At 61.0% G+C, this 21,872-nt stretch overlaps 2 protein-coding genes across 2 annotated transcripts; both read right to left on the reverse strand.

The window, feature by feature from the left end:
- Nucleotides 1–5,224: 5,224 nt before the first annotated feature.
- On the reverse strand, nt 5,225–13,708 carry LOC136790744 (maestro heat-like repeat-containing protein family member 2B). The gene is made up of 20 exons (XM_066996330.1): nt 13,604–13,708; nt 13,028–13,183; nt 12,707–12,829; nt 12,356–12,435; nt 11,783–11,882; nt 11,594–11,689; nt 11,124–11,228; nt 10,870–10,993; nt 10,228–10,349; nt 9,812–9,964; nt 9,045–9,199; nt 8,651–8,792; nt 8,249–8,445; nt 7,597–7,734; nt 7,311–7,422; nt 7,033–7,179; nt 6,542–6,724; nt 6,008–6,163; nt 5,516–5,903; nt 5,225–5,366 (listed from the first exon to the last, which is right to left on the reverse strand). Exons 1-20 carry the CDS (start codon nt 13,649–13,651, stop codon nt 5,254–5,256), a joined length of 2,838 nt encoding a protein of 945 aa, XP_066852431.1. The 5' UTR covers nt 13,652–13,708; the 3' UTR covers nt 5,225–5,253.
- Nucleotides 13,709–14,491: 783 nt separating this feature from the next.
- LOC136790781 (maestro heat-like repeat-containing protein family member 2B) lies at nt 14,492–21,316 on the reverse strand. Its single transcript, XM_066996561.1, has 16 exons — nt 20,830–21,316; nt 20,286–20,408; nt 19,617–19,785; nt 19,197–19,295; nt 18,685–18,839; nt 18,235–18,378; nt 17,853–17,945; nt 17,492–17,561; nt 17,269–17,382; nt 16,934–17,007; nt 16,591–16,710; nt 16,231–16,323; nt 15,895–16,048; nt 15,652–15,692; nt 15,254–15,392; nt 14,492–14,565 (listed from the first exon to the last, which is right to left on the reverse strand). The coding sequence occupies exons 1-16, from the start codon at nt 20,944–20,946 to the stop codon at nt 14,492–14,494; spliced, it is 1,779 nt and encodes a 592-aa protein (XP_066852662.1). The 5' UTR covers nt 20,947–21,316.
- Nucleotides 21,317–21,872: the final 556 nt, after the last annotated feature.

Raw genomic sequence — 21,872 nt, forward strand, 5'->3', positions numbered from 1 at the left:
ACCAGGCACACGACCCATGGCTGGTCCACCAGCATCTCCTCCACCGACTCCGTCAGGAACTGGGGGGGAACACGACAGGAGGCAAATGTTGTCTCGCCCTTTGCCCGGGCCTTTCACGTTCACGTGCCCCAGGAGCTGTCGGGGCACAACTGCCCACAGCCTCACCCCCAGGGATGCTGTACCTTAAGCAGATAGCACTGCCACTCTTCAGAGTCCAGGGAGCCCTCTGTTTTTTCTGGAAAGCAAGAGGAAGCAAAATGCGTCGCTGTCACTTAAGCCAGCACCGGAGAAGAGTTCAGTGCTCTCCTTCCCTGGGAGCCAAAAACCCCAGAAGTCCCGGGCTTGAAAGGGCCTAAAATTGCCTGCACCAAAGCTCTTGCCAGGCTGCAGACCCGGGCTGGATCCCAGGGACATTGGCCAGAGCCACCGACTCAAGCCGGGGAAGGAAAGACTGATTGGGGCCGATCGCCGCTGCCCGACTGTGATCCCCGCACTACTCGAGCACCGTGCCCCAGCGTGCACAGCCGCACACATTTTCTCCTGACAGACCCAACACTTGCAGCCCATTTAGGGCCTCCTCCCAGGCTACTACGCTGCCCAGCGTGGGACCGAGCTGCCCAGAACGGCTGCTGCAGACCTGCCCCAGGCACTCGGCCTTCCAGAGCCAGGGGCGCTGGTCCCACCCCTGTCCCAAGCACCGTCCCAGCAGGGGCAGGGGGACACTGCCCAGACCTGCCCTCCACGGGGCACATCGATGGCCCCCTGCAGTACAAGCACAAAAAAGCAATTTCTGCTGTTGGAGACTCCATGGGCTTGGTTTGCAGATGTGTCTGAGGGAAAAAAAAAAAATATATATATATATATATATATAAGAAAAGGAGGCAATTGGCATCTCCTGGACTTGCTTCACTAGATTACCAGGGGTGGTGGGAGGTGCACCACTAGACCTTCTGTTCACAAACAGAGAAGGACTGGTGGGAGATGTGGTGGTTGGGAGCTGTCTTGGGCAGAGTGACCATGAAACGGTAGAGTTCTCTATCCTTGGCGATGTCAGGAGTGGGATCAGTAAAACTGCTATCTTGGACTGTCGGAGGGCAGACTTTGAGCTGTTCAGGACACTGGTTGGCAGAGTCCCTTGGGAGGCAGTCCTGAAGGGCAGAGGAGTCCAGGAAGGCTGGGCACTCTTCAAGAAGGAAATCTTAAAGGCTCAGGAGCAGACCGTCCCCACGTGCCCAAAGACGAGCCAGCATGGAAGAAGACCGGCCTAGCTGAACAGAGAGCTCAGGAAGAAAAAGAGGGTTTATGGCCTTTGGAAAAGAGGGTGGGCCACTCAGGAGGATGATAAGGCTGTTGCGAGGCTGTGCATGGGCAAAATTAGAAAGGCCAAAGCTCATCTGGATCTCAATCTGGCTACTGTTTTTATAAATACATGAACACAAAAAGGAGGACTAAGGAGAATCTCCATCCTCTACTGGATGCGGGGGGAAACCTAGTGACAAGAGACGAGGAGAAGGCTGAGGTGCTTAATGCCTTCTTTGCCTCAGTCTTTAGCGGCAAGGCCAGTTGTTCTCTTGGGTACCCAGCCCCCTGAGCCGGTGGAAGGGGATGGGGAGCAGAATGTGGCCCTCATAATCCACGAGGAAATGGTTGGCGACCTGCTACAGCACTTAGATGTATGGAAGTCAATGGGGCCAGAGAGGATCCACCCGAGGGTGCTGAGAGAACTAAGTGGTGGAAGTTCTGACCAAGCTGCTTTCCATCACTTATCAGCAGTCCTGGCTATCAGGGGAGGTCCCAGTCGACTGGCGGCTAGCAAATGTGATACCTATTTAGAAGAGGGGCCGGAGGGTGGACCTGGGAAACTATAGGCCTGTCAGTCTGACTTCGGTGCCAGGGAAGCTCATGGAGCAGATTATCTTGAGTGTTATCACGCGGCACTTGCAGGGCAACGAGGCGATCAGGCCCAGTCAGCATGGGTTTATGAAAGGCAGGTCCCGCTTGACGAACCTGATCTCCTTCTATGAAGAAGTGACGCGCTTAGTGGACGAGGGAAAGGCTGTGGAAGTGGTCTACCTTGACTTCAGTAAGGCTTTTGACACCATTTCCCACAGTATTCTCCTCAAGAAACTGGCTGCTCATGGCTTGGACTGGCGTACGCTTTGTTGGGTTAAAAACTGGCTGGATTGCTGGACCCAAAGAGTCGTGCTGAATGCAGTTAAATCCAGTTGGACGCCAGTCACTAGTGGAGTCCCCCAGGGCTGAGTACTAGGGCCAGTTCCCTTCAATATCTTTATCAATGATCTGGATGAGGGGATTGAGTGCACCCTCAGTAAGTTTGCAGGCGACACCAAGTTGGGTGCATGTGTTGATCTGCTCGAGGGTAGGAAGGCTCTGCAGGAGGATCTGAATAGGCTGAACCGATGGGCTGAGGCCAACCGTATGAAGTTCAACAAGGCCAAGTGCTGGGTCCTGCATTTGGGGCACAACAACCCCAAGCAGTGCTACAGGCTGGGAGATGAGAGCCTGGAACTGCCTGGCAGGGAAGGACCTGGCAGTATTGGTTGATAGTTGGTTGGATATAAGCCAGCAGTGTGCTCAGGTGGCCAAGAAGGCCAACAGCATCCTGGCTTGTATCAGAAACGGCGCGGCCAGCAGGACTAGGGAAGTGATTGTCCCCCTGTACTCGGCTTGGTGAGGCCACACCTGGAGTGCTGTGTTCAGGTTTGGGCCCCTCACTACAAGACGGACATCGAGGTGCTCGAGCGTGTCCAGAGAAGGGCAATGAAGCTGGTGAGGGGTGTGGAGAACAAGTCTTACGAGGAGCGGCTGAGGGAGCCGGAGTTGTTTAGCCTGGAGAAGAGGAGGCTCAAGGGCGACCTTATCGCTCTCTACAGATACCTTAAAGGAGGCTGTAGCGAGGTGGGGATTGCTCTGTTCTCCAAAAGGCCCAGTGACAGGACGAGGGGGAATGGGCTAAAGTTGCGCCAGGGGTGGTTTGGGTTGGATAGTAGGAAAAACTTCTTTACTGAAAGGGTTGGTAGGCATTGGAATGGGCTGCCCAGGGAAGTGGTTGAGTCACCATCCCTGGAGGTCTTTAAAAGACGTTTAGATGTGGAGCTTAGTGATATGGTTTAGTGGAGGACTGGTTCGTGTTAGGTCAGAGGTTGGACTAGGTGATCTTGGAGGTCTCTTCCAACCTAGATGATTCTGTGACTGTGTGATTAAATTTTGCTTGCTTTGACAAGCCAACGGAACTAACTGCTGAGCCACCTGTGCTATCTATCACTGGGCTGGCAGCACTCAGACCACGGGGAACCTCAACTTTGGGTGTCAGACTCGTTTCTTCTGGTGAAGAATGGCAAAGCTGAGGCAGAAACGGCCATCTAACAGCCCTAACGACCACATAACGACTGTAACGGCCACCTAACAGCCATGGAACGGTCTCCTCAGCAAGGGCGCTGAGGGGCTGCCTCACGCCCGCCAGGCGGCGCTGTGGTAACGGCAGCCGCGCGGCGAGGCCCGGCCCCTGTGCCCGGTTCCCGGCCCCAATTCCCGGCCCCTGTTCCCGGTTCCCGGCCCCTGTTCCCGGTTCCCGGCCCCAATTCCCGGCCCCTGTTCCTGGTTCCCGGCCCCTGTTCCCGGTTCCCGGCCCCAATTCCCGGCCCCTGTTCCCGGTTCCCGGCCCCTGTTCCCGGTTCCCGGCCCCAATTCCCGGCCCCTGTTCCTGGTTCCCGGCCCCTGTTCCCGGTTCCCAGCCCCAATTCCCGGCCCCTGTTCCCGGTTCCCGGCCCCCTCCAGTCGCGTTGGAGCCAGCCCGGGCGTAGGCAGGGCTGTAAATGCGTCTCTGTCACGACGGTCGGTCTTCATCTTCGTGCTGTGCTCACATGTTGTGTGAACGCTGACCGGCTGTGTTGTGCGTGTAATTACCTGTCTGCAGGTAATTACAGCTGGTGCTTGTCCCAAAAGCCTGGGCAACTCGATCGCTGTTCTAACTGAAATGTTAATGCCAGACGCCCTATAGTTGTGCACTGTATACATAGTAACTAATACAGTCTGGCCTGGCTGAGGGCTTGGCCCCAAAGCAGCCGGTGGGTTCAGTTTCTGAGCCTGAGTACACTGGCACTGGGCTCGATTCCGAGATCCCAAAACGTGCTGCTTACTCTCCATTTCTGAGCCCCCAGGCTGGACAGATGAGCCTGGCTGGGCCCACAAAACACAGCAGGTGGTCTCCCTTTTCAAGCCGCCCACAGCTGCCCAACGAGCCTCCTATAAAGGCTGGAAACCACAGGACTGCCTGCATTGTTGAGCCTGAAAACCAGCCAAACACGGCTCATTTTGAGCCCCCCAAAGACAGATGATGACTCCATCTTCACATAGGGCCCCAAAGCTAGTGCACAAAGACTGGCGTTGAGCCCCAACGTGCAACATTTCACCTCTGTTTTCGTGCCCCAGCCCAGTTTCCCCAGCTGTGATCCCAGCCGCCATCAGCAGCCCCCCCGTTTTGCTTTCTTTCTGCCCCAGGCCGTGTTTGTGTAGTCCGTAGGTTCGTGCCCGCGCCAACAAGCACACAGAGTCAGAATCCACATGAAGGTCGTTTAATTAAATAATTAATTATATAACTCTGCAGAGTCGGGTGCTTGGCGATCTTTCTCAAAGCAAGCACACCTCTGACTCGAATCACCGTAATTTATACACAGCAAACTTGTGAAAACTCTCTCTTTGGTTACTTTTGATTGGCTGTCATAGCTCACCTAACTTATCTCTACTGAGTGTGCTCATTACAAAGGAACAGTGGTGGAGGGGAGGACACCAAATCCCACATCAGCATACATTAGCATTTTGATGGGCGTGATTTTTAATATGTTAATGACCCTTATTGAGCAAAAGGTAACTATAGTTGGAAAACCAGTCTGGAGCTGGTTTTCTCCTTCTTCTTTTTAACCTTTTATCCCTTATCTTCCTTGCTTCTGCTAGCTCAAGGCTACCTGTCTCTTTCCTTCAGCTAAAAGACTACACAAGCTGCAGGCCTCCCAATTTTCTTCAAGGTTTTCTTGTTTTTTCCCAGCTTTGGGACTACATTTGGACATGGATGGGGGGATCGGAGCACTGGTGCTTTGGCCCTGACCCTCCCCATCCCACCAGTGCTGAGAGGTTTGCAGGCAGCGCTGCCTGGCCCCAGCTCCCACCAATGCCACCCTGGGAAGGACCCAGTCCACAGCCGCTGTGCTCTCTGGATTTTTATTCTGTGGGTGCTCAGGCCTCTGCAAGCTCGGGGACGTCTTCTGTGTGCCCCGAGAGATCTTCTGCATGCTCTGGGATGTCTTCAGCATGCTTTGGGCTGCCTTCTTTGTGCTCCGGGCTGGCTTCTGTAGCGTGGGGAAGAAGAGGCAGTGTCAAGATACGGCCCCTGGCCGTGCCCTCCTGGGCACCGTAGGGAAGGCGGCTGGGGCAGCGCTTGGCGGCCCCTGGGCCGCCCCGGTGGGAGCGGAGCAGAGAGCTCCGTCCCGGCTCTCACCAAGGACGTGGAGAGTGGCATCTGTGGACCGCTTCTCCAGTGGTGGCTTCTGCTGGCGCTTCAGTGTCTTCAGCAGCTCGGGAGCATGTGTCTCCTGGGGGAGAGCAGGGAGGTGTGAATTCTGCTTGGGCCGGAGAGGCCTCGCTGCCGAGCCCTCAGACTCCCGGGGAGCGTGCGGTGGGACGGACGGACGCGTCACGCCATGCTCCCCGCTCGGTGCCGGGCCCCGTGGCCCCAGCGTCGCCCCGGGACAGGGCTCACTCACCAGGTAAGAGCAGACCTCGCTCTGCAGCTGTGCTCCACTGCGTCCGATGGCATTCTTGACGACTACCTGCAGCCCCTTTGGCTCGACGAAAGGAGCGCAGACATAGAGGGCTGTCCTGCAAACCTGGAAAAGAGCATTGTGCTCGGTCGTTCCTTCTCCCTTGCCAGGGAGGCAGCTCCTCAGGGAGCCTTTCTGTGGGTTGGCAAATAAGCTCAGGGGGTTCTTACGCTGGATACTGCACAGCTGGGGTCCTGGAGGTGCAGGAAGAGGCTTCCCAATATCTGCTCCACTTCTCCGCTGAAGAACGTGGTGAGATTGTCCTTGGCGCCAGCAGCCAGGGCCGTGTAGAGACTGAAGGCCGCAAAACGAAGGTCCTCTTGCTTCTGCAACCCAGAAAGCCATCTGTGAGCTGGGTCACGAAGGCATCGTCTCCCAGCCTCTCTGCAACAACGAAGCATCAGGGACTGACAACTGAGGGCGAGCGAGCACAGCGCTGTTGGCAGTGGCACTTTGGAAACCAGCTCCAGAACGAGGTCACCTCATCCCGGCCCCTTCCCTGCCATGTGGAAGGTCCCTTCCTCGTCCCATCCCTAAGAAATGGCACCTGAGTGCCGGGGCGCTCGGTGCGTCCCACCCGCAGGAGAGAGAGAGAGAGGGGCCACGGCAGCTGGTTGCCTGGAGGAGCACCTCCACGCAGCACGGGCAGGCCCCTGCCCACCCCACGCCCCTCGGACAAGTGGGAGAAAAGTAGGTTCACTCACGGCATCAAGGAACTTCCTGGTGGAGCGGGCGATGCGTCTGAAGGCCCCGCCCAAGCCCTTCGCCGTCTGCTTTGCAAGTATTTCTGCCAGGGCCAACATGCTCTCCGCAGCCACCTCTGGATGGTCCACGTTCCTCATTTCACGCTCCAGTGCTGCCACGATGCTCCTCTTGTGCTTTTGAACCTGCAACGCCAAAGATGCGCACAAGCTGCTCGCGGCTCCTGCCTGCAATGCCCACCCTTTCTCCCCACGTCTGTTTGGCAAGGGGGTGCGGCTGCGGCACAACCCCGTGACGAACTGCACTCGCACGGTTCCCCGCTGCCACCGTGCTGAGCTTGGAGAGCAGCCTGGCCGTTGGGAAGCCCCCATCTGCCCGTGCTGCTCTGCCCCAGGCTCCCGAACTGCCCCGCGGCTCTGCTTGGCTCTCACTCAGCCTCTGCCCGGCTCTCTGCTGGGGGGCTGCAGCCAGAGCAGAGGAAAGTGCGCCTCACCTTCTTGGGCAAGCCACTGACAGCACTGCCCAGGCCTCTCGCTGCCATGTGCTGCACAACACAGCTCGGATGCTGCAGCTTCTCCAGGAAGAGCCGTACCAGGGGCTTCAGGAGATCCTTCCCCTCAGCTGGCGGGTCCTTCATCAGCTACAAGACAGCCAAAGGTCTGTTAGTGCTGGCATGGGACCTCGGCTGGTCTCTTCCATAAAGAGACACCCCAAGCAGCAGTTTCTTCCGAAAAGCCCTCTGAGCCCACCCCGCCCCACGTGCCGCCTCACCTCAGCGAAGAAAGCCAGCGCCGTGACCTGCAGGTTTGGCAAGGGGGAGTGCAGCCACGGCAGGAAGGTCTGTATGAGCGCACGCGAGACGAGCCGGGCACGGAGCAGCACACTGCACACAGAGCACAAGCAGGTGACGTGGTCAGGTGGGAAGGCCATGGGCAGCGGCCCGAAACGTCCCCTGCTGCGACGCAGGCGCTGCCCTGCCTCCCAGGAGAGCTCCCCAGGCACACGGGAAGGGTCCTGCGGCTGCTTCCCGGGGCACAGCCACCCGCTGGGCTCTCACCTGGTCAGCAGCTGCACGCTGTTGCAGTGCCACTGAGGCAAGTCCAGGGATGGCCACACTCCGTGCCTGCAGAGCACCTGCTGCCACCTCTCGTCCAGGCATCTTCTCAGCACTTGCTCCAGAGCATCACAGTAGAGTCTGGCGAAAGAAAACCCACAGAAATCTCACATCGTGGCACCGGAGGGGAAGTTTTGTCTTGGCTCTGCCGAAACGCCCCGGTCCCAGCGCCCCGAGCTGCCCCATGCCTGGGGTCTCCCCTGTCCCGAGAGCTGCCAGCCCTGCGCAGGGTTTGACGCCCGGTCTCTCCCGGATCGGTCCAGAGAGAGGAAGGACACGCCCGGTCTCTCCTGGATCGGTCCAGAGAGAGGAAGGACACGCTGTAATCGGGGACGCAGAGGAGACAGGCCGAGAGCAGCCGTCGGTCCCGTCCCGTCTGGGAACATCCCCTGGGGACATCCTGGGAACGATCCCGTCTGGGATCCTTCTCCAGCAGAGGACAGAAGTCAAACGAGCCCCGGCGACCCGTTTCCACACCTGGGAAACAGGGCAGGCTTGGGAAACAGGGCAGCCCTTTGGCTCCCTCAGCACCACGAACAAACGTGCCTGGCTGGGGAACTGAAGCCCCCCGTTCCCCGCCCCTGCTGCTCCTTACCCGCACAACTGCTCCTCTTGTCCCATGTCCTTGAAGAGGAGGAGTCCTCTTGGAGGACTCAGAGGGGGAAACAGCAACTCTACCCCCAGTTCCTTGCTGACCCACTGCAGGAGGACTGGAAGGAGGTGAGGAAGCAGGTCCCGGACTGCCTCCGCGGTCAGCAGAGCAGACACCACCTCAGAGATCGCACAGAGGAGCTGCAGGGAAATGTGACCCACAAGAACCTGTTAAACACCGCCTTTCCCACCAGCCCACTGGTGCCCCTGTCCCCCTGGGGGACTCTTCCTGCCGGCAGGTCTCACACCTGGGACAGCCTCGGATGACCCCCAAGTCCCTCACCCTGATGAGCTAAGTTAGAAAGCAGGTGGGAAGCTGCAGAAATGCTTCTGCCAACGAACATACCTTGAGACGATGCGGCTCTTGATCAGCATCGTTGCACAAAGGTCTGGTTTCAGGTGCCTTGTCCAGCCTCTCTGCTAAGTGCCTCAGGACCTGAGGCCCGACGTCGCTGCTGCCCAGGCTCCTCCAGAGCTGCACCATGTCTCTGCAAGCAACCAGACGTTCACCCGTGAGCCCCGTCCTCTGGCAGCCCTGGTGCCCTCCCCAGAGGCCAAACGCTCTCCTCGCCAGCAGCGGGCATACGATGCCTGCTTCCCCAGAGGCACGAGTGCACGATCTCGCAGAGCTCAGGCTTCTGGGGGAGGAATGGGACCTGCTGCTTCCCTGGATCTGCCTACCGCAGGCAAGCCTGGGGTTGCTGTTTGGCCACAGCGGGGCAAGGGGGGAGCGCACATACCTCTCTGAGGGCAGTTCTGTCTGGAGGAGGCTGTCCACCACAGGCTGAAGGTGGAAGCCAGCCAGGAGACGGGCTGCCTTCAAGAGCAGGTCCCTGAGGGTGCCCTGCTGCATGGTGTACATGGCCTTCCACAGGATGTTCACGACTTCAGGCACCTGCAAGGCAAGGGGCGAGATGGCACACCTCAGCGTATCCTTTGCCTGTGCAGGACCCCAGCACGGTCACTCGGCGCCTGAGCAACGCCTGCCGCCTTGGCACGCTGACAAGCCCTCGTCCCTGAGCCCTGCCTCACGGCTGGGGGCGCGTGTGCTCTCGGCGCTGACGCACACCAACGTGCACACGCGCACACCCCCCTCCGTCGCTGCGTGTGCCTGGGGCCGGCGGTGGCAGCAGCTGAGCGATTTGGGCACACCGAAGGCCTGGGCACGTTTTATGCCCAACAGCCTGGATAATCGCCGGCGCACGGCTGCAGCGATGGGAGATCGCAACCCAGCAGGCTCCGACACCTTGCAGGCAGTGGGGAGGAACGGGAAGGTTGGTGTGTCCCAGCGGTAACTGCCTCGCCCGGGGCAAGGACCTGCGCCGACGGGAGACTTGAGAGTGCAGTGCCTGAGTCCTCGTCAGAGGACCGCACAGAGCAGAACGTGTCAGGCAGCAGCGGTCCCCTCAGCTCCACGCTCGGGCTGCATTTCTTCAGCCCACACGAGGTGCAGCACAACAGCCAACAGAGAGAAGTCGAGGCCGAGGGTTACAAGGGTCTCCCTTACCTCTGGACGTATTTCCTTTCCGCACGCTTCCAGGAATCCGATCATCCAGTCGCCAGCTGCCTGTGCACGCTCCTCGTTAGCGCATTCGAAGGTCTTCATGATGGCGTCCATGAAGCTCCTGGCCTGTCCCTGGGGGAAGTACTGGCAAACCCCCTGGAGAGACAGGAGAGACACTGTCACAGCTCTGCTCCGGCTCTTTAGAACAGAAAGGAAACTCCAGGGGCCTCTGAGCTCAGCAGCTCGCTGGTCACTGAGAGGGCACTCAGGGCACACTCCTCTGTGCATACGCTGCTTTTTTGTACTTCCTGCAGCGGAGGGGTTTAGAACCATCTCCTCTCGTCTTGTTTCCCTGCGTGCGAAACGCACCTCCTGACAAATGCACTGGGGCCCCCACCTCACTCTCTGGAGCCAGTTACCTTCGCTATTTTGGCAGGGTCCTCACACAGAGACCCGTCCTCCGTGCTCTTCAGCCTCTCACACAGCTCCTTGCAGTCAGGCACTTGGAGCACCGCTCTCCTGGTCTTCGTCATGCCACATGCTGTGAGAGAAGGGAGTCCTGGTTAGGGGAACTGAATCTCTGGCGCCACACGTGGATAGAGGAGGCTGGGGAGCAAAGGCCAGGGCCCTCCCAACCCTCCCGTGGCAGGATGCCACCAGCCCGGCTCCGTGGCTGACACATCCCGGGCCGCACAGAGCCCTCCTTCCCCTGGAGCTGTTTTGGGGCTGTGGGGTCCCAGCAGCCGCAGGCCTCTGCTCCCAGCTGCTGCGTCCCCAGGTCCTGCACCGGGCACCAGCGTCTCCGGGAGGGAGCAAACCTCCCCGCAAATTCCTCAGCGCAGACGCTGCTCACTGAGGAGGGGGCAGGAGCTCGCTTCCAACCGATTTCTTAGTGGGAACGGTGATTGTGCAGGGCCACAGAGCGCCCCGTCCACTCCCCTCATTCGTCGCGACAGTGTTTCTTGACTGGCTGGGAAGGGACGTAAACAAAAGCCCTCGCTGGGCAGGGAAGGAAGAGAAGATGGGGCTGATGGGGGCCAGGAAGAACCCGCTTTCCTCACCTTGGATCCGGAGGAGGCAGCTGAGGCAGGCCCCTGCCCTCTGCCGGGACGTGGCCTGGGAGTCGCTCAGCAGAGGCCCCAGCACGCCGACCAAGGAGCCGAACTGCGAGCAGGTGCGTTCCCTCTGCGGGGGCGAGAGGCAGGAGGAAGCTCGCAGGCAGCCCAGTGCCTGCTCGCCTCCCCAGGCCATGGCCAGGCGTCGGGGCCGTGGCCAGCAGGGAGAGGGGACAGGGCACGCGGGGCTCCCTACTCACCGAACACTTGAAGAGCTCTTCGTAAGTGCCCAGCAGCTGGGCGCAGACCTGCAGGGCCCTCTCTCGCTCCCATGCTTTCGTTGACGTGAGGTGGCACAGCAAGATCTGGGGTGGAGCACATGCGTCTCGTGACGGGTGTCCTTCTCTCCCCAGCACCCCTCTCTGCCTCCCTCCTCTTCTGGCCCCTTCCCGCAGGGCCTGCCCTGCGGCTCCGCGTGGCCCCAGCCCCGCCGAGCACCGGCACTGCCACCCCCCTGCCCCGCTCGCTCCACGCACCCCTGCCCTCACCCAGGAGCCGTTTCCCCACCGGCATCTCCCTGTGCCAGCCTGGCACTTGGGAGCCTGGCTCTTGGCTTTGCCTCCCGCAGGGCCCGTTCCTTTGCCTGCCCTGGCACTGCGGCAGGGAACGGATCCTCCTCTGGGCATCCCCTAAGGCCCCAACTCTGCCCCACTGCCTCATGGATACTCACAGAGACCACGTCCGCGAAGGCGCTGGAGGTCCCTTCTGCTTTGAGAAGGGCTGACACAAGCTGGCCCAGAGCTTCCTCACACGATGTCTGCAGAGACTGAAAACGGGAAAGGAGGAGTGAGGCTGAGCACCGCGGCAGCTGCCAGGGCACAGGGAGCGCTGAGGTGTGCAGGGAAGGGCTGGCAGGTACCTGCAGCTCTGTCTCCTCAGGAGGGCACGACAGGACTCTCCAGCAGCACACAGCCACCTGGGAGCACCTGTACTCCCAGTCCATGCAAGGCTTCAGCGTGCTGGATGGAGAAAAAAGGAGAAAACAGTGAGGGGGTTTACCAGCAATCTCCAGAGTGGCCCAAACGCCAACTGGGTTTGAGCCCCAGACCCGGCCCCCCCAGCCCGTGCTGGTGAGCTCCAGCTCCGGCAGTTCCTGGCAGCTCCCCGGCAGCGGCCAAGCACTCACCCCCAGGGGCAAGGAGACCCCCCCCAGGTGCCCGTTCCTTGCCCTCCCCGTCCCCTGGAGAGCCAGGGGCTTTCTGCCGGCACAGCGCTCATGGCTCGCTGACCATGACAGCCCAGCCCCGTCTCTGTGGATGCGGCCCCCCAGCCCCAACAGCCCCCCGGCCTTCGGAAGTCACCCAGGACGGGGCACGCCGTCCCGGCCCAGAGCCGGCAGCTCCCTGCCCCACACTCGAGACCACTGGGGCTGCACCAGCCGGCTGGGCTGGGACGCACAGCGAGCCCCCACAGCCTGGGGCACAGACCTCACCTCAGCTGCTCCAGGAGCTGAAGCATCTTGAGATGCACTTGGGACACAGGGGTGTCGCAGGCATCCTCCTCCATCAAGTCCTGCAAGTCCCAGAGAGACGCACTCAGGGCGGCAATGGCACGGAGAGCCTGCCCACCCGCCCCAGGAGCCGGCTCTGCTGACAGGCCTGCGCCCGCACCAGCCCCTTCATCCCCACGGCCACCACAGAGCCACCGTGCTCTCCAGCCACCGAGTGCCAGCTCCCCAGGGCCCAGCAGCTGGGGACAAGGCTTTGGGAGCTCAGGAGCTGGTGGGTGGCTGGGGGAGACCATCGCGCCTCCCCTGCGGGCAGCCCCGGCTCCAGGCACTCACCAGCAGGATCTCTAGCACCTCCGGCTTCTTGCAGAGCCTGAAGCTGTGCTTGGTGTCCGCAGCCTGGATGGCACAGGTGACCTCCTTGATGCCGTTCAGCAGGGCGAGCTTGTGCTGCAGTTCCTGAGACCCGAGAGAGAAAAACACCAGTTGAACTGCTTGAAGAGCTGGGAGAGGAACACGGGCGAGGGGTTCTTAGGGGCTGGGGTTGGACCTGGACATTCAGGACAAACCACTCAGGGGACGTTCAGAAAGAGACCTTCCACCTCGGCACGTGGGGGCCCCCAGCCCTCCCTGCCCCTCTGTGCCCCACGCTCCTACCTTTCTGCAGGCATGGAAGAGCTCCAGGATGTTGGCCAGGATGTCTTCCTCCACGCAGGCCAGCAGTTCTGACTTGGGCGCGTGCAGTGCAACCTTGCCATAGGTAAGCATGGCTGCAGCCCAAGTGGCCTGAGCTCTCTGGTGTCCCTTCTGCGCCTGTGTTGAGTAAGATGTCCCGAGATGTCAGTCCGCTGGCCCTGCTGTGCCCCAGGACTCGACGAATTTGTGGGGCTGGGGAGCGGGGCTGTAAGGGGCTGTGTGGCTCAGCTGTGCAGGGCCGTGGAAAACCATCCGAAGGAGTTTGTCCCATTCCTGCCCTGAGGTGAGCAGCCTGTGCCCGTCAGGGGCGTACTGGCCATGAAAGGCTTGCCCATGGCCCCCAGGTGAGGGGCAGAGCCAGCAAGAGCTCACAGGGCTCCGGCTCCTGGCCCTCAGCTTTCTGGAGGGGGCAGTGCGTCTTAGGTAGCTCTTACGGGAGGGGTAAATGCAATGTGGCTGCCACGACTCGGCCGCCACTGTTCAGGAAGTGAGAACAGGGCAAGAGAAGGCCGAACACTAAAACCCTGCACCCATTACCTTTCGACATCTGTCAAATGTGATGAGCCAATTGGTGAACTTGCGCATTGCATCCAGGGCCAGGTAGAAGTGGCGCTCAGCAGCATAGGAGACCACTGAAGCTATTCCCTGCAGTGATGGAGAAATGGGAGTGAGCTCTGGCACACGCTGGCCAGTCCTGGCCAGCTACGACGGCAAGGCAGGACATTGCCTGAGGGAAACAACAGCTACAAGGAAATGAAAAAGGTCTGGAGCAGGGCTGGGACGAGGGGACACCAGGCAGAGCAGGGGCAGGAGAGGAAACCTCACCTGTCTGTCACATGGGCTGGTGGCATCTGTTTCTTTCAAGTATTTCAGCAGCTGCCCTTGGACGTGGGTGAGCTGCCGACAAGAGGCCAGCACCGTGCCGAGAGCCTGGTACAGGAAGTTCTGAAAGAGAAGAGACCGAGACCGAGACGTGGTAACGGCGCGACTTGTCAGGACAGGGCCTGGCCGCGACAGGCCCCAACAGCCCAGGGAGCAGCCGCGGCGCCCGGCTGTAGCCGACCCTGGGCAGCACGGAGGGAAGCATCTTTGGGGCGAGGGCAGGGGGAGCGGTGACGACAGCCCGCACGGGGAACGCGCTCCTTCAGCCCCAGCCCCGGAGCTGGGTGCCCCGGGGCTGTGCTGCCAGGAGGGCGCAGGCAGGGCGCAAACCTTGTCCTCGGCGCTGCTGGAGGGGTTGCTCAGCTGCTGGCTCAGCTCCCGGCTCAGGCACACGACCCATGGCTGGTCCACCAGCATCTCCTCCACCGACTCCGTCAGGAACTGGGGGGGAACACGACAGGAGGCAAATGTTGTCTCGCCCTTTGCCCGGGCCTTTCACGTTCACGTGCCCCAGGAGCTGTCGGGGCACAACTGCCCACAGCCTCACCCCCAGGGATGCTGTACCTTAAGCAGATTGCACTGCCACTCTTCAGAGTCCAGGAAGCCCTCTGTTTTTTCTGGAAAGCAAGAGGAAGCAAAATGCCTCGCTGTCACTTAAGCCAGCACCGGAGAAGAGTTCAGTGCTCTCCTTCCCTGGGAGCCAAAAACCCCAGAAGTCCCAGGCTTGAAAGGGCCTAAAATTGCCTGCACCAAAGCTCTTGCCAGGCTGCAGACCTCAGCTGGATCCCAGGGACATTGGCCAGAGCCACCGACTCAAGCCAGGGAAGGAAAGACTGACTGGGGCCGATCGCCGCTGCCCGACTGTGATCCCCGCACTACTCGAGCACCGTGCCCCAGCGTGCACAGCCGCACACATTTTCTCCTGACAGACCCAACACTTGCAGCCCATTTAGGGCCTCCTCCCAGGCTACTGCGCTGCCCAGCGTGGGACCGAGCTGCCCAGAACGGCTGCTGCAGACCTGCCCCAGGCACTCGGCCTTCCAGAGCCAGGGGCGCTGGTCCCACCCCTGCCCCAAGCACCGTCCCAGCAGGGGCAGGGGGACACTGCCCAGACCTGCCCTCCACGGGGACATCGATGGCCCCGTCCACCCCTGGGACGAGCTGATCCCAGCAGATCGCTGCCCCCAGCCTCCACGCTGGCTGCCTGGAAGGGGGACGGCAGCGGTTCCCCTACGCCATGCTGGGAGGCTGTTTTCCTGCCCCCTCCAGCTCTCCTGAGCCCGGCCCTCCACACTGGCACCTTACCTTCAAGGTACTGCAGCATGCAGGGGATGGAGATGGGCCACAGTCCCCTCAGGGAGCTGTGGATCCTGCTCTGCAGGGCCTGCAGCAGCTGTAGGGCAGCAACCGCGCATTCTCTGCACTGATCACAAGCCGCCACCACCTAGAGGAGGACAGAGAGAGACGGGGTCACTCCTTCCACCAGGGACGCGGCTTCTCCCACGAGGGAGCTCGACTCTGCCTCGGCGCCTCCCCCCACGTGCTTCCAGCCCCAGGGAGGGAGCGGGATCCCCAGCTCATGGGCTTGGGCACGCTGGGACGCGCTGCCTCCTCCTCGGGGCTGCCAGCAAAAGCATCCCTGCCCCAGCATCTCCCCCTGCCCCTGGCCAGAAAAGCTCTTGCCCCGGGGCCCCGCTACTCACCAACAGCCGAACCAGTAGGGCCTGTGGCGTGGGCTTCTTGGCTGCAAGGAGGAAAAAAGGCAGGGTGAGCCCTTGAGCACCTCTGCACCCAGCCCCTCGCACCTTCGACGCCCCGACGCGGGGCTGAGAGTACCCGTGCAGCTGCAGAGCTGGCCTGGGGGCTGCCAGGGTGCAGGGAGGCATGCACCAGGCAGGCCCCTGGCCGAGCCCGGCACAGGTTGCTGGGGCACCTTCTGGTCCCACCTTGCTCCTGGACGTCAGCAGGCTTCTCGGTGTCCTCTTGCCCTTCCGTTTGCTTCTGCCTCTCGATCAGGGCTTGGAGACAACGCAACAGCGGGACCAGCATGCCGCAGTACTGGGTCGGCACCACGTACTGCAGGAGCCGTGGCCACAAGAGCTGCAGAGGAGGAGGAGGAAGTTTGGCACATCAGCATTCCCATCTCGGCTCAGAGGTGAAAAGGATGGCTTGCGCATCCCTTGGAGCCCATTAGGGTCGAGCTCCGGGGGGGCAGGCGAGGGCTGGCAAAAACACCCTGAAGGTGAAAAGTGGCTGCAGCAGCAGGGAGCAGGACCACTTACTTCGGTCATCCCTTCCACAGAGAGATCCAGAGACTCCAGGATACCTATGCACTGGGCCTGAAGGTCTCTTTCCTCTTGGACGTCTTCTACCGCCTGCAAGACAGCGTTGGGAAACCCCCCATTACTCTCAGCTCCCACCTCAGGAGGCTCTGTGGAGGATGAGGACAGCCAGGCCCCACTCAGGGGCCACGTCCCAGCCCCAAGGAAGTGCTGGGCAGCTTGGGAGCAGCGAGCGCTGCACAGGGCTGTCGGGCACACGAGGTTCTGCGGGGCCCAGGCGATGCTGCGAGTGCCACTGAGGGAGCTCTCGGCACAGCCTGGGCACGGGACCGAGCCGCGGGTGTCCCGCTCTGTCCTTACCAGTCTGTCCGAGGCCCGCCTGAACTCGACAAAGATGTGCGCCACCACATCCCATGCCAAGCAGCTCGGGATGCTGACGCTGAGCAGATCCTTGATGAAACCCAGGAGCGCTCTCCTCAACTGCCAAGGAGACAGGGTGGTTACGGTCTGCCCCGCCAGCAGCCAAAGGGAAGCCACCTTTGCCTGGGGGCAGCCCTCGCAGCCCGTGGAGAGGCAACGAGTGCACAGGAGAAGCCTTCGCTGCCAGGGGTCGGGGCTAGGCTTTGTACAGCACAACAACCTGCCCGCTCTGGGGGCTTTCTCTGCCCCACTGGTCTCGCTGTTCCTTCCTAAATGAGCTCACCTGGGTGCCGGACTCAGTGAACAAGGGCTGCACGGCCTCTACAATTAGGGGCAGCTTCTCTCTCACTGCAGGTTCTGCAAGAGACACAGAGAGGTATGCGTTCAGGCAGGGCTCAGATGGCAGAAGGGATCCCTCGAAGCTCCCAGGCTTTTCACAGACGAGCGGGACAGCACAGCAGGGCTGGGCTCTGACTGCAGGGGAAGCACTGGCGTCCCAGAAGGACTTTGTTTCTGCCGCTACTACTGCGTTACAGGGCCTGAAAGCTCTGACAGCAGATAGCTTCAGCCCCCTGACTGCCCCAGCCCTGGCTGGCGGCCCTGGCCTGTGGTACTGACCGTCAGAGCGGGCCACAGCTCCCAGCAGAGTCAGCGCTGTCCCGCGGGAGCCCTGGTTCTCGCTGCTCAGCTGGGACAGCAGGAACGTGACCGTCTCCTCCGGGTAGATTCGAGCTGTGGGCCAGAAACCACATTTTGCATGAATAGTCAGCAAAACCCCATGGCTGAGGTTCACAAGGAAGTTGGGAGAACACGACAGGCATCGTCCCATTCCCTCCCTTACCTTGAAGCACAATGCACTGCCTCAGTTCTTCTTTATGGCCTGCACTGTGCTGCCTGGTCTCGTCCCCAAGCTGTGGGAGAAAGGTCCATTTTAGAGAAAGATCGCAGGCAGAGCAGCGATCAGAGGCTGCCTTTTGGGTCCCGGCACTCCAGAGTCCTCCTGCCAGGTGGCTGAGAGGGAAGTGCTGAAGGAACTGAGCTGCCCCTCGGGCCTGCACAAAACAGCCAGGATCAGGGTGCTCACAGCCTCGAGGCACCTCCAGGAAGGTCCCGGTGGAAGGACGCCCTGCCCTGCCCTGCCCCTCTGTGGCAATCCGGCCTGCAGGACCTGGGCCAGCAGCACAGGCACGGGCTCCCTTTACCTCGTGGTGCACAGCAGCAGCGATGGCACGGAGCTTGTCCTTGGGGGCGACAGCGTGAAGTTCCTCCAAGGTCTTCAGGAAATAATGGAGGCTCTACAAGAGAAGGGAGAGGACGAGTGGGTTAAAGCCACTGAAGCCACGTGGGAAGGAAGAAACCCAGCACGCCTGTGGCATGGGGAACCCCTAACCCCAGCTCCCAGGGAGAACCCCAAAGCTCCTGCCCAGGGCTTCCTGCTCACCTGGGTTGTTCTCTTCCTGCCCGAGCAGCCCAGGAAGCCTCACAGCTCCCCTGCTGCCCCCCTGCCTTCTCGGAGGGCTCCCCGACACCTCGTGGCACTCACACGCACACCACAGCCGCACCAGACCCCGCGCAACGCCTCACCTCTGTCACCCGGGAAGTATCTTGGACCTCCTGGTACTGCTGCAGGAGCCAGACGACCTGCTTCCACACCTGGTCCTGGTGCTGCGCATCATGGAGGACGACAGCCATCATAGCAGTCACTGCTCCAAAGATGGCCTGCTTGTCCTGCAGAGGGAAGAGACGAGATGCTCTGAGGGCTGTCTAGCACTCGGCGTCCCCCAGCACATGCCTGCCTTTGCACAGAGAGGGCTTTCCCTTTCCCTTCTGCCCCACAGAAGGGCTCTCTCCAGAGGACAGCAAGCATTCCCCTGCCAAAGGGCCCTGGGGCCCAAGCACTTGCCAGCTGGGAGCCCCCAGCCCCGGGCACGGCGTCAGCCCGCCCGCTCCCTCCCCTCACCCCTCTGCTCCCACCCAGGGGGCACGGGCAGCCCCAGCCAGGCACAGCCCCGCTGCTGCCCCAGCAGCGCTCACCTCCTCCTTCTTATGGCGGCCCAGCCAGTTTACCACAGCGTGGCAGAACAGGGAGTACACCTGCTCGCAGAGCTGCTTCTCCCCGATGCGAGGGAAGGGGCACTGCTCCCAGGCGTTGAAGTAAGCGTTGATCGCCCTCGACCACTGCTCCAGCACTGCACCAGAAGGAAGGAGCTCGTCAAAGTCTGCAACAGGCAGCGTGCCTGGCTCCCTCACCCACGCCTGCGTGGAGCAGTCCCTGGCTCACCAGGCGTCGGCTTGGGACTGCCAAGTGCTGCGCTCCCGGCATCTGAACTAAAATACGGTGCCCCTTCTCCCCTTCTGCACACCGCACCTCCTCCTCCTCCTCCTCCTCCTCCTCCTCCTCCTCTTCCTCGCAGGCCTCTTCCCCTCCAGCACTTACCATTGCAGCCCCCGCCCTGCCCTTCCCAAAGTTTGCCCCCCAGCGCAGGACCACGCCGCGATCCGAGCGAGGCACCGAGGGCCTGCCCGGCCCCTTCCCCTCTACTCACCACTGCAGATGGTGCGCAGGATCCGGCTGCTCTCCACTTGTCTCAGCATGGCGTGCAGAGCAAGGAGCGTCATTTCGACGAAGGGGATGCACCGCAGGGCTGCAGAGAGAGGACAGGCAGAGGGACAGAGGGAGCCACGGTCAGCCAGAGCCAGAGCAGCACCGCGGGCAGGAGGGCTGGGGCTGCCGGGCTGGGGGACGTGTCAGAGGGACAGGGGAGGTCGCTGCGGGTTCAGTCCCCAGCAGCTTCCACCCTTGCAGCACTGGCATTGGGGTGGCGGGGCGGAAATCCCAGCTCCAGGCGAGGAGGTGCCACAACCCCACAGCCCTCCGGCCCAAAACAGCGTTCAGGGAGGGGCAGGGTCCCTGCTCCTGGCCGTCATGGACCATAACCCAGAGCACGAGGCCAAAGGGGCCATACCATAGCTGCTGGCCAGTTTGCTCAAGGTGGTGAGCACAAACTCCTGGCATGCTCCTCCCCTCATGGTCTTCAGGTGGCCCTGGAGCTCGGACATCACAAATTCGAAGTGGGAACGAGCCAGAGCCACCAGGACGTCACCAGCAGCTGCTGTCACATTGTTCATTGCACCCTGAAAAAGAGCCACAGGTGAAATGCTGCCCAGGAGAAAGGCTGAGGCACCAGGTCAGGCCCTGCTGGCCAGTGAGGACCACGGGGCTTCAGCTCATCGTTTTGCTGTCAGAGCCACTGGCGAGACGACCGCGTCTCCCCCACAGAACACCCCCGGGACAGCTGTGCCCGAGCTGGGACGCGTCCCCAGAGCCTCTGCGTTAAGCAGGAGTCGCGCGAGGCAGGAACTGGGGGGCTGCACGGCCCAACTCCAGCCCTGGGAGGTGGCGCACACGTCGCCTGGCGTGGAGGAGCTCACCACGCTCTGCACAGTCTGGAGCAGGGCTGGATACGGCCTTTCCCCTAGCGGGATGCGCTCCCTGGGAGAGGGAGCAGCCACAGGGGCACTGGGGAAGTCCCCAGGCCTGAATCCCAGTGAACCATCTGTGCGCCACTCCATGTCACACCCACAGCTGGGGAGAGGCAGGCTGCTCCTTTCGCCCTTCTAGAGAACAAGCTCACCTGGGCTGCCTTCATGTCTCCAGACACCTCTGCGAGCACTCGGTTCACAACGCCGCTCTGCAGACGGGTATCATCTCCTTGCAAGACATGCTGGAGGCGGCGGTAGGTCTCCGCTCGGTCACCCTAGGGAGAGACCACGACACCACTTGCTTTGCCCTTATTCCCGGGCAGCTGCGAGCTGCTGCCCCTCACTCTAGAGTGAGAGCCCACAAGCAGCACCACCGCGTCCTGTCCCAGCTTGTGTCCAGCTACACAAAGGAGCCGAGGGAGCAGCAGCCCTGGGAACCGACCAAGCACCAGGCACCAGCCTGGGACCATGGTACAGGGCCAGGACAAGGATGGATGCTTGGGCAGCTCCAGGCTGAGCTGCTGCGGGAAAGGAGGCAGCGCAGCAGCGTCAGCCCAGCGTGACCGCAGGATCAGCCTTTGGGGACCGGGCACCAGCAGCAGGACAGAGGGGCCATCAGGCAAGACCCCTCGGTGGCACCCAGGGTGGAGGGGAGCCCTCAACCCCCCACGGCACAGCGGGATGTCCGCAGCTCACCTCTCTGTCTTGCAGCTTCTTTAACAAGGAATTCACGACGGTGGCAGAGATGGCAACAGTCTCAGACCCCGTCTCTCTGCCACCGTCCTTGTGATAAATTAGCGGGTGTTTGTTCATTGTCTTTAAAAGGAATTCAGAGAATCTGCTGAGAAGATAAGGTTTTGCAATTTACGACCTTGTTAAGGGGGAAGACTAAGCAAGTAGATAGTGGGGAGGGGGTCTTGGATAAACGTCCTTGGTAAAACAAAGACTCTGTGAAATACTGTTTGCCGCTTCACTACCCTCCCCCTTGAACACGAGCACAAGGCATGATCATTGAAAGAAAAACAACGACCCCCAACAACGAACTGCACAGCTTCAGAAGATTCAACAAGTCCTGACAAGCCAAAACGTGGATGCTATAAAACGGCGACACTGAAAAGGGAAAGTTGCGTGCTGTGATGGAGCGGAGACTCCCCAGCCGCCCAGCGCTGTTTTGCTTCTACCTGCTTACCTAATTAATAAATTATCTTCGATAGACCAGAAAATTGCGTGGTCTCGCTTATAACAGTCCTCATGATGTGTAGGTCCAGTCCTGACCCCTACACAAGCAAAGGAAGCTGGAAGGAAACAACCAAACAGTTTGCGTCAGCTTGGCTGGCTGTGGGGATTCGCACCAGGTTGGGGCAGGCATCCTCCCAGCCTGGAGAGGAAACCTCCCCAGCACCAACAGCACAGGCTGGGGTCCCCATCTCTGGTCGTGCTGGGAACTCATAGGGATGCAGCCCCCGGCCTCCCCCTGCCCCTCACCAAAAAATCTTCTCAGCCTCCCCTTCACAGCAGGATCACCCCAGAATCTCTCTCCAGGTCCTCCTCCTGTGGCCGCCGAGAAGCAATGGGCCACCTGCGCTCACCGCAGCAGCTATGAGGCACCCAGCCATTGTGACCTCCCTGAGGGCTGCCATGGATACGGGGACACATCACAGGGCAGGGCCGGAGGTGGCAGCACCCCCATGGCCCAAACCCACAGCATATCCCCACTCTCCATCGCTCCAGTTCGCTCC

Source organism: Anser cygnoides, chromosome 4, assembly GCF_040182565.1.
Source record: "Anser cygnoides isolate HZ-2024a breed goose chromosome 4, Taihu_goose_T2T_genome, whole genome shotgun sequence".
Taxonomy (NCBI): domain Eukaryota; kingdom Metazoa; phylum Chordata; class Aves; order Anseriformes; family Anatidae; genus Anser; species Anser cygnoides.